The sequence below is a fragment of the Xenopus laevis genome, chromosome 6L, assembly GCF_017654675.1.
Source record: "Xenopus laevis strain J_2021 chromosome 6L, Xenopus_laevis_v10.1, whole genome shotgun sequence".
Lineage (NCBI taxonomy): Eukaryota > Metazoa > Chordata > Amphibia > Anura > Pipidae > Xenopus > Xenopus laevis.
In genome coordinates, this window is record NC_054381.1 from 79,068,282 (window position 1) to 79,080,650 (window position 12,369).

General features: G+C 39.6%; 1 protein-coding gene across 4 annotated transcripts in view; it reads left to right on the forward strand.

Moving 5' to 3' along the window:
- Nucleotides 1-12,369, forward strand: part of LOC108718513 (dynein heavy chain 5, axonemal) — a 379,491-nt gene that overhangs the window by 315,263 nt on the left and 51,859 nt on the right. For all 4 annotated transcript variants that reach the window (XM_041566222.1, XM_041566224.1, XM_041566223.1 and 1 more), the window contains one exon: nucleotides 3,912-4,033. In XM_041566222.1, the coding sequence (XP_041422156.1) occupies nucleotides 3,912-4,033 (122 nt within the window). The remainder of the gene's footprint in view (nucleotides 1-3,911; nucleotides 4,034-12,369) is intronic.

Below are 12,369 nucleotides of genomic sequence, written 5' to 3' on the forward strand. Positions count from 1 at the left end.
AATGTATCACCATACTGTATATATATATAAAGTTATAGAGCTGAAAAGCAGGAAGTAGTGTTCTGGCTATTACATTACACATCCAGTCACTCCAGCCTTTGTACATTACATTTTTGGCTAACTAACTATATTAGAGACATTTTTTATTTTGCACAGCCTATTTACCCAGTTTTTATTTTCACACTGAACTGTTCCTTTAAGCATATGTTGTAAACACCTACAATAAAAGTATCAAGCCTAACAATGTAAAATATCCCACTTAGGAGTCACATAAAAAAAACCTTGCACTGTTGTAGTCTTGTTGTGTCTGTTACATAGTTACATAGTTACATAGTTAAATTGGGTTGAAAAAAGACAAAGTCCATCAAGTTCAACCCCTCCAAATGAAAACCCAGCATCCATACACACACCCCTCCCTACTTTTAATTAAAATTCTATATACCCATACCTATATTAACTATAGAGTTTAGTATCACAATAGCCTTTAATATTATGTCTGTCCAAAAAATCATCCAAGCCATTCTTAAAGGCATTAACTGAATCAGCCATCACAACATCACCCGGCAGTGCATTCCACAACCTCACTGTCCTGACTGTGAAGAACACTCTACGTTGCTTCAAATGAAAGTTCTTTTCTTCTAGTCTAAAGGGGTGGCCTCTGGTACGGTGATCCACTTTATGGGTAAAAAGGTCCCCTGCCATTTGTCTATAATGTCCTCTAATGTACTTGTAAAGTGTAATCATGTCCCCTCGCAAGCGCCTTTTTTCCAGAGAAAACAACCCCAACCTTGACAGTCTACCCTCATAATTTAAGTCTTCCGTCCCTCTAACCAATTTAGTTGCACGTCTCTGCACTCTCTCCAGCTCATTTATATCCCTCTTAAGGACTGGAGTCCAAAACTGAACTGCATACTCCAGATGAGGCCTTACCAGGGACCTATAAAGAGGCATAATTATGTTTTCATCCCTTGAGTTAATGCCCTTTTTTATGCAAGACAGAACTTTATTTGCTTTAGTAGCCACAGAATGACACTGCCCAGAATTAGACAACGTGTTATCTACAAAGACCCCTAGATCCTTTTCATTTAAGGAAACTCCCAACACATTGCCATTTAGTGTATAACTTGCATTTATATTATTTTTGCCAAAGTGCATAACCTTGCATTTATCAACATTGAACCTCATTTTCCAGTTTGCTGCCCAGTTTTCCAGTTTAGACAGATCACTTTGCAAAGTGGCAGCATCCTGCATGGAACCTATAGTTCTGCACAATTTAGTATCATCTGCAAAAATAGAAACAGTACTTTCAATGCCCACCTCCAGGTCATTAATAAACAAGTTGAAAAGCAAGGGACCTAGTACAGAGCCCTGTGGTACTCCACTAACAACACTGGTCCAATTAGAAAATGTTCCATTTACCACCACTCTTTGTAGTCTATCTTTTAGCCAGTTCGCTATCCAGGTACAAATACTATGTTCCAGGCCAACATTCCTTAATTTAACCAGTAACCTTTTGTGTGGCACTGTATCAAATGCTTTAGCAAAGTCTAAGTAAATCACATCCACTGCCATCCCAGAATCGAGGTCTCTACTTACATTCTCGTAAAAAGAAATTAAGTTAGTCTGGCAAGATCTATTACGCATAAAACCATGCTGGCACAAACTCATAGTATTATGATTTGCTATGAAGTCCAGTATCTTATCCTTTATTAACCCTTCGAAAAGCTTTCCTAATACTGACGTCAGACTAACTGGCCTATAGTTTTGAGGCTGAGAACGGGATCCTTTTTTGAATAGAGGCACCACATTAGCAATTCGCCAGTCTCTTGGCACAATACCAGATCTCAATGAATCCTGAAAAATTAAGTAAAGAGGTTTGGCAATCACAGAGCTAAGCTCGCTAATTACCCTGGGATGAATACCATCTGGCCCTGGACCTTTGTTAATCTTAACCTGTTCAAGTCTCTTTTGAATTTCTTCTTGTGTGAACCATGCATCATTAGTTGTATTACTAGAATTGGGAGTGTTAAGAAGGAAACCGTCACTTACTGGTTCTTCATTTGTGTAAACAGATGAAAAATACGAGTTCAGAATCTGCGCTTTTATTTTGTTTTCATCAACCAGCTGATCCCCCTCTGATAGTAAGGGTCCCACCCCTTCCTGCTTCATTTTTTTACTATTGACATATTTAAAAAATAATTTGGGATTTTTTTTACTGCTTGCTGCAATATCCTTTTCTATAGCAATTTTAGCTTGCCTTATAGCTTCTTTGCATGATTTATTGGCCTCCTTGTACCTTATAAATGTTTCGGCTGTACCAGCTAACTTGAAAGCCTTAAAAGCACGTCTTTTCTTACCCACCTCAACACCAACGCTTCTATTGAACCAAAAAGGTTTTGCTTTGCAACGACGTTCCTTGCTTACAAGTGGAATATACTGACAAGTATATTTATTAAGCAGCATTTTAAAGACTTCCCATTTTTGTTCTGTGTTTAACCCTGTGAAAAGCATTTCCCACTTAATATGTTGCAGAGATGCCCTTATACTGTCAAAGTTTGCACGTCTGAAATTTAGTGTTTTAGTTACTCCCTTATAGAATTGCTTCTGCAACAGAATCTCAAAGGAGACCATGTTATGATCACTATTCCCTAAATGCTCACCCACACAAATGTTAGAGATGAGTTCAGTATTGTTAGTTATTACAAGGTCCAAAAGAGAGTTATTCCTAGTAGGTTCTTGAACGAGCTGGAATAAAAAGTTGTCATTCAGCATATTTACAAACCTACTAGCTTTTTCTGTTTTAGCAACCCCATTACCCCAGTCAATGTCTGGATAATTGAAGTCACCCATAGCAACAACTTGACCCAGCTGTGAAGCCGCTTGTATCTGCAAGAGTAGCTGGGCTTCATACTCGACACTTATACGAGGTGGTTTATAGCATACACCAATGATAATTCTTTTTGATACCTTTTGCCCAGTCGAAATCTCTACCCAGAGTGATTCTACACCCTCACCAGTGCCAGCTATTTTTATTTCTTTAGCGCATGGCTTTAATTCAGGCTTTACATACAAACCCACTCCTCCACCCTTTTTAATCCCTCTGTCCCTCCTAAAAAGGGTGTAACCATTTAAATTCACAATCCAGTCACATGTTTCATCCCACCAGGTCTCAGTGATACCAATTATATCATAATTTTTAGAGCATGCAATTAATTCTAGGTCTCCCATTTTACCTGACAAACTCCGTGCATTTGCCAGCATACAGCGGAGGTTACTACTTTTACTTTTGAAATGTGCATTACTTAGTGAAGAATTATACGTTAAGTTAGTATTATTCTGTTTTCCTTGTAACAGAGGGACCTCCTTAGCTGGTAAACTGTATGCCCCCCTCACTCCTCCCCCATGACCCCTTACTAACCCCACTACCCCGTCTACACTAGCTTCCCCATAATCCTTTATCTCACCCACCCCCTCTTGCCTAGTTTAAACACTCCTCCAACCTCTTAGCCATTCTTTCCCCTAGCACCGCGGACCCCCTTCCATTGAGGTGCAAACCGTCACGGCTATATAGGTTGTACCCCAACGAAAAGTCAGCCCAGTGCTCTAGGAACCCAAACCCTTCCTTCCTGCACCAAGACTTGAACTTGCAACAAGTATGCATAAAAGTAACCATCTGTTGTTGTTAAACTCCAACTCTGAGTCTATTGAGCTAGGCCTCATTATTCCTGTATAAATTGATACTTCTATTTTAATCCATGTGCTGGATGTATAAACCCAACTTTATTACAGTGCTTCTGACACCTAAAACCATAGTGTATGTAGGAAGTTGTTGACAAAAATATATCAGTTATATAAAAAAATTTTTTACAACATATATAAAAGATAAAAATGTATTACCATTCTCTTTGTAGGTGTAAAAGCTGGATTAAAGAGAACATTTTCTGGCATTTCACAGGAGCTACTTGACGTGACCAATTTGCCACAGTGGAAGCCACTGCTCTATGGAGTTGCATTTCTCCATACAACTGTGCAGGTAAACAGTTTGCCTTCAGGTGGTGCCATATACAATTTTGTGTCTTAGGTTTGGAATTTATCTATAGTCATATTTAACTGAGAATGTTCAAATGGCAATATGTATCTGCTGAGCTGTAAATATATTACTGACCCTGAAGTGCTTCAGTAATTTATATTTTATGTGGATACATTTTTTATTGCATTACATAAGGTTCCAGAATATATTTTTTATTTGCTCCATTTTAATTTCTTCCATTAGGCTAGACAGATAAACCAACTATTGAGCATAATGATTAGATAACAAGGTAGATTGTGGCTAGATTAAAATCAGAGGCTCAATTGTATCATCCCCCACTGCCTCTCAACAATTAACATAGAGAGCCACATCTTGGTATAGGAACATCACTTAGTAGCCCAGGATGATGTGCAGGAACTAGCCATAGGATTACTGATCTACATTTGCTGCAGAAATTATCTTCAGATGCTTGAGAGAGTAGTGTTTGAGGAGAAATTTAGAAACCACTGGCACTCAACACCTTTATTATCGAGGTGCTCTCATGACTTAAAATAAGTTAGATGGGATATTTTTCTAAAATGGATATTTTAACAAACTACAAAAGCTGCTATCCAACAAGCAATACAAGTTTAAATATATATATAAATATATATATATACAGGAACAGAGAGTAGCAGCAGACAAAATCTTCTTTTCGCCAAAAGATTTATTAGGATAAAAATGCGATATATAGGTATTACATCGACGTTTCGTTTGTTCTCTACAACCTTTATCAAGATGTGTTACTTAATCAATGTATAATTTAAAATGAGTAATAGAATTTAAAGACTGTGAGACCTTGCCCAATCAATGACATCACCACAACTACGTCTACCAAACTCACACAGGTGTACATTGGATCAAGTTACAGGATGTGAGGCAAACTGGTTGGGACTCCTATACTACAATAAATACAATGTATCAATATTGAAATTGCAAGTATACACATTAATATAAAATAACAAATATTGCAGATACAATTAAATCAAAAGTGACAATCACAGTTCAAGGAAACAACTATAGGAACAGTATTGATTCAATCCTGCAGGTGTCAAAGTACCTAAGGTTTTAATCCAAAAATCTTTGCGCTGTAATAAAAGATGTGATCTATCACCACCTCGTTTGGGCATCGGAATATGATCAATTGCTACATATTTAAACATAGGAAGCCTATGTCCAGCTTCCATGAAGTGTTTTGTTTAGTACTTTTTTCTGTTTGGTTTAGTGGTTTAGTACTCTTTTGCTATCTATACGCTGTATTAATGGCCGAGTGGTGGGCGTCCATCCGTAGTCTTAGCATTAGGTCCGTCTTACCGACATATGACAAACCACAGGGGCAGGTGATTAAATAAATAACATGAGTGGTTGTACAAGTAATATTATGTCGAATCTTAAATCTTAAGGATCATTACGGTCTACCACAAAAGACATTAATTATGATGCGGGGGATTTGAAACTTAAGAGTAACTTTTGTCCACCCACCCAGAATTCGACTATTAAATTATTTGGAAAGAGACATGAATACGTTATATGTAAACATAATAACTTAACCCGGTCAGAAGTACATGCAATTGATACTCTACAGGATAATCTATCTTTGATTATACGTCCCACCGACAAGGGGGTGGGATTGTATTACTTAGTTATTGTGATTATAGAACTGAGATTTTGTCACAACTTTCTGACAGGTGTCAGGTGTATAAAAAATTGGATGGGGATCCGGTTTGGATTTTCAAGAAACAAATTGATAAATTATTACAATCCACATTGCATAATGATTGGATCACCAAGACATTATATGATTATTTAAAACAAGATCATCAGAAGTGTCCAATTTTATATACACTCCCTAAAGTGCATAAGAGCTTGGTATCACCCCCAGGCAGACCGATAGTGTCTGCCAGAGACGGTCTGCTACATCCATTGGGTATCTATAGATCGTATTTTACAAACTGTTGTTAGCTCTACTATAACATACTTTAGAGATACACCTCACTTTCTAGAAACCATAAAGAGTGTAAATTTATCGGATGGAGAATCATATTTATTACAATAGATGTTGTCAGCCTATATACTAGCATCCCTCACCAAGAGGGTTTGTCAGCTGTTGAGAGGTCTCTTTTAAGCTTCGAGGAATATGATGGTCCACCAGTAAGCTTTGTTGTGGCATTATAACAGATGTGCTGCAATTTAATTACTTCTGGTTTGAGGATGATTTTTATCAACAAATATCTGGTACAGCCATGGGGGCCCTGATGGTGCCCTCATATGCAAATCTTTTTATGTATCAGTTTTAGATGCAGCACATTCTGTCCCAATACACACAAAACATAAACATAATACTTTATAAACGGTTCATCAATGATGTCATTCTTGTCTGGAGTGGGGATGTTATTAGCTTTACTAACATGATGGGGTCATTGAACCAATGTTCAGATCATATCAAGTTTACCTTCAATTGTGGCATTGAAATAGTTTTTTTGGATCTTCATCTTAAATTGAATAATACAAAACTTGATTTTTCTCTATATCGTAAGAAGACTGATCGCAACACATTGCTTCATGCAAACAGTTGCCATGCACCTTTGTTAAAAAATTCTCTTCCAATGTCACAGTTTGAGGAACAACTCAGACATATCCACCTGTGAAGTTCAATTGCTACAAATGAGGGGATGTTTTTTACAAAGAGGTTATAAGTCTGATTTGCTCGATTCAGCATTAGCTAAAGCTAAACAGAGAGTTCTGTCCCCCAATACAGTGGTTCGAACAACGAACCCCCTTATTTTATCTACCTGCTTCAATAATTTATCTAAACCTATTAGAAGAGTTCTTAGATCTAATTGGAATATTATTGCGGCAGATGACCGTTTGAGACAGCTATGCCCTAGACCAGCAATGGTGGGCTATCGTAGGGGTTCAAACTTGAGGGATCTCCTTGTGCATACCAACCCTGTTAAAGCCTAAAAGAAAGAGAAAAAGGAGTCCTCTTGGCTATCTGCAACTAAAAGATTGGGGATGTTTTAAATGTCCATCCTGTCTGTCATGCCGATATATGTACATCCAAGAACAGGGCACAGATTTAAGATTCAACATAATATTACCTGTACAACCACTCATGTTATTTATTTAATTACCTGCCCCTGTGGTTTGTCATATGTTGGTAAGACGGACCTAAAACACTTCTTGGAACCGGACATAGGCTTCCTATGTTTAAATGTGTAGCAATTGATCATATTCCGATGCCCAAACGAGGTGGTGATAGATCACGTCTTTTATTACAGTGCAAAACTTTTTGGATTAAAACCTTAGGTACTTTGACACCTGCAGGATTGAATCAATACTGTTCCTATAGTTGTTTCCTTGAACCGCGATAGACACTTTTGATTTAATTGTATCTGCAATATTTGTTATTTTCTACTAATGTGTATACTTGCAATTTCAATATTGATACATTGTATTTATTGTAGTATAGGAGTCCCAACCAGTTCGCGTCACATCCTGTAACTTGATCCAATACACCTGTGTGAGTTTGGTATACATAGTGGTGGTGATGTCATTGATTGGTCAAGGTCTCACAGTCTTTAAATTCTATTACTCATTTTAAATTATACATTGATTAAGTAACACATCTTGATAAAGGTTGTAGAGCACAACCGAAATGTTTATGTAATACCGATATAACGCTTTTGTATCCTAATAAATCTTTTGGAGAAAAGAAGATTCGGTGTGCATGCTACTCTCTGTTCCTGTGCATTGTTCAACTACAGCACAGCACCCAATACTAATCGAATACCAGACAGCGTGTGCGGACATTGGAGACTTAAAATAAATATATATATATATATATATATATATATATATTATATATATATATATATATATATATATATATATATATATACACACATAGTCCATGAGCGTTCAGCACACCATAAAGGAGATAATGACCCAGGTGCTACTCTCATTAGCAGTATACAAAAAACAAAAAAGTGAGGTGCACACCAGGAACGTTTTTCAAATAGTGAAAAAAGTTAAATTTTATTTAATGCATTTAAAAAAGGTCAACGTTTCAGTCTGTGTCTAAGACCTTTCTCAAGACCATACATGCAACAGTAAAAATGTTCAGTGAATAAATAGCTAAAACTAATTGCACTCACCCAACCCCGTGCTACCACATGACCCATGTGATTAAAAAAATCACTCCCCTCTCTCAGGGGGTTAAAAACCACATGAAATCAATCAATGGACTATATTGAGACATACAAAATCCTTATTTCAAAAGCAATTAAGTAACTAAACTGTTCCTATATCAAACATTGTAACCAATTCTCTGGTACTGTTTCAAATATCAAGTCTGAGGCATAATTAAAATAGATACAAAAAACTGAATAACAAATAGCATCCTGCCCAAATCACTTCAGCGTTGTTCCAAAAAACATAGAAGGGAACAGTGCTCGTTTAACCCTGCCGGTGCCAGGGTGTTCAACTTTCTTATCCAAAACACTTCCCTCTGCAGTAAAATTTTTGATCTATCACCCCCTCTCCTAAGATGGGGGATATGGTCAATGGCTATATACCGGAACGTATGCAACCTATGGCCAACTGCCAAAAAATGGTTCGCCACCGGTTTATTTGTATAGCCATCACGAAATGCCGTTCTAATGGCTGAACGATGTCCATCCATGCGTAGACGTAGTGTCTGATCGGTTTCCCCGACATATGACAATCCGCATGTACATGTTATTAAGTGTATTATGTGAGTAGTTGTACAGGTTATGTGATGTTTAATCAAAAACCGTTTACCTGTTTGTGGATGCAAAAAACTGTTGCCCAGTATCATGAATCTGCAAGAGGTACAATTCGGGCACCTAAAGCACCCCGGTAGATCGTATTCTGTCCCTTCTGATAATACCCTACGGGATCTGTTTTAACCAAAAGATCTTTAAGGTTTGTACCTCGTCGATAACAGATCATCAGGTCCTTTGGAACTACACTGTTCAGACCCGCATCTGCCTGGATTATACTACAATGGTTACTCACTAACTTCTTGGTTCTATTAGACCCAGTAGTGTACTTAGTACTATAGATAAATTTAGGGGGAATATTTGTCTGTGCTCGTGGTGTGCTTACCCTCTGTCTTGCTAGTACCAGTGCCTGCTCTAGAACAGGCTCTGGATAGCCACGGTCAAGAAACCGAGACCTCATGCTGCTCAGTTGTTGTTCAGCCAACTCTGAATTTTAGTTATTCCGAAGAACCCTACAAAATTGTGAAATAGGCAGTGATTTTTTCATAGGGCCTGGATGGCAACTATTATAATGGAGCAGAACATTTTTGTCAGTGGACTTACGAAATTATGTATATTCAATATGGTCCTTCTGTTTCCAAATTTCAATATCCAAAAAATGTATTAACTCCGGATGTATCTCATGGGTGAATTCTACAGGACTGTCTAAGGCATTCAATTCGCGGACCATCAAATGAAACTCATCCTCCGTGCCACTCCAAATAATGATGACATCATCAATGAAGCGACGGAAGAAGAGGATCCGGTCACCATACTTAGGCACAATATAGTGTTGCTCTAATTGATGCATAAACAGATTGGCGTATGAGGGTGCCATGGCTGCCCCCATCGCCGTGCCAGACACCTGTAGAAAGAAATCAGATTGAAACCGAAAATAATTCATAGCCAGTGCTAGTCTTAACAACTCCAGTACAAATGGGATAGGAGGGCCCACATACTCTTCATATTCCTCCAATGAGCGCTTCACCGCTTCAATCCCGGCCCCATGTGGGATACAAGTGTAGAGGCTAACTACATCTAGACTGGCCAGCCAACACATCTTTCCAACAGGAATCACCAAAGATCTCAAACATTCAAGTAAATGAGGAGTATCTCTCAAGTATGTAGGGGTATTTTGTACCACAGGCTGTAATATAACATCCAAATATATACCGATTGGGTGTAGTAAAGACCCCCTGCTCGAGACTATCGGGCGGCCAGGGGGTTTAATCAGACTTTTGTGAACCTTTGGCAAAGTATACAATATCAGACAGATGGGGAATTCCTGTTTCAGATATTCCTTCAAAGTTGAATCAATAATGCCATCATCAAAAGCCTGATTAAGCACCCCATCCACTTGGGACTTAAAGGGTTTTATTGGGTTCCCCGACAATTGTTTGTAAACATCTTTAGTACCTAATTGACCTAATATTTCATCTCTGTACTCTGAGTAGTTAAGGAGCACGATACCCCCGCCCTTGTCTGCTGGGCGTATTACTAAATTTGTGTCCTCCTGAAGAGTTTTAAATGGCAGCCCGTTCATCCTTAGTAATGTTCTGTCTAACCCGGGGGTTAACGGTGTTGGCTTCCATACCCTGTTCTACAGCATGTTTAAACAATTTAATAGTTGGGTGTACACACGGGGGAGTGAAAAGACTTTTTAATTTCAATTTAGTAGGTTCCTCAGTCCTGCCAGGGCTATCTCTGAAATGATCCCTCAAACAGAGACCCCTGCAGAGTTTAAAAAAATCAATGTCCCAGTCCAAAAAGTCCAAATGACAAGTAGGCACAAAAGACAGGCCCTTTTGTAAGAGACTTAACTCAGAGGCAGACTGTGTATGTTGCGATAGATTAAAGATCGGTACCTCTAGTGTCTGTGTCCCCTTCCTCCTCTGCCCCCTCCGCGTTGGGTTCTTCTTGTACGTCCTAACGGTAGTTTGTCCCTCCCAGGAGGGCGCTCCCCTAAAAAAGGAGACAAGGGGGTTAAGGGGATTGAACCAGGGGGCGATTCCCCGCTTGTCGGCACCGCAGCATTTCCCTCCTGGCCCGAGATCTTTCAGCAGACAGATCATCGCCGTCGGAGTCGCCTGAACTGTTATCCACTGTATTGAGCGGCTTCTTCAGTTTGTACCTTGGAGCACGTCTGAAGCGACCAGCCTGTTGATCGGGATCACATCCGCCGCTGAGCCACCTATACACCCGGCAATTGGTATAATCCTCATTAACGCGGCGTAATTTCTCCTTCATGAAGCGCACCAAATCTTGCTTGTACTGCTCTAAAGAGGCGCGCGCTTTGGATAGTGCAGCATTAAAGGCTTCCCCAGACAGCACTGCTTGATTTTCCGTCTCATGTGAGGTAAGCGACTTCCTTACTTTGATTATATCGCTTGACACTCGATCACCAGGATCATCACCAGTAGAGCAGTACAAGCAAGATTTGGTGCGCTTCATGAAGGAGAAATTACGCCGCGTTAATGAGGATTATACCAATTGCCGGGTGTATACAGTAGGTGGCTCAGCGGCGGATGTGATCCCGATCAACAGGCTGGTTGCTTCAGACGTGCTCCAAGGTACAAACTGAAGAAGCCGCTCAATACAGTGGATAACAGTTCAGGCGACTCCGACGGCGATGATCTGTCTGCTGAAAGATCTCGGGCCAGGAGGGAAATGCTGCTGTGCCGACAAGCGGGGAATCGCCCCCTGGTTCAATCCCCTTAACCCCCTTGTCTCCTTTTTTAGGGGAGCGCCCTCCTGGGAAGGACAAACCACCATTAGGACGTACAAGAAGTACACAACGCGGAGGGGGCAGAGGAGGAAGGGGACACAGACACTAGAGGTACCGATCTTTAATTTATCGCAACATACACTGTCTGCCTCTGAGTTAAGTCTCTTACAAAAGGGCCTGTCTTTTGTGCCTACTTGTCATTTGGACTCTTTGGACTGGGACATTGATTTTTTTAAACTCTGCAGGGGTCTCTGTTTGAGGGATCATTTCAGAGATAGCCCTGGCAGGACCGAGGAACCTACTAAATTGAAATTAAAAAGTCTTTTCGCTCCCCCGTGTGTACACTCCCCCGTGTGTACATCCAACTATTAAATTGTTTAAACATGCTGTAGAACAGGGTATGGAAGCCAACACCGTTAACCCCCGGGTTAGACAGAACATTACTAAGGATGAACGGGCTGCCATTAAAACTCTTCAGGAGGACACAAATTTAGTAATACGCCCAGCTGACAAGGGCTGGGGTATCGTGCTCCTTAACTACTCAGAGTACAGAGATGAAATATTAGGTCAATTAGGTACTAAAGATGTTTACAAACAATTGTTGGGGGACCCAATAAAACCCTTTAAGTCCCAAGTGGATGGGGTGCTTAATCAGGCTTTTGATGATGGCATTATTGATTCAACTTTGAAGGAATATCTGAAACAGGAATTCCCCATCTGTCCGATATTGTATACTTTGCCAAAGGTTCACAAAAGTCTGATTAAACCCCCTGGCCGCCCGATAGTCTCGA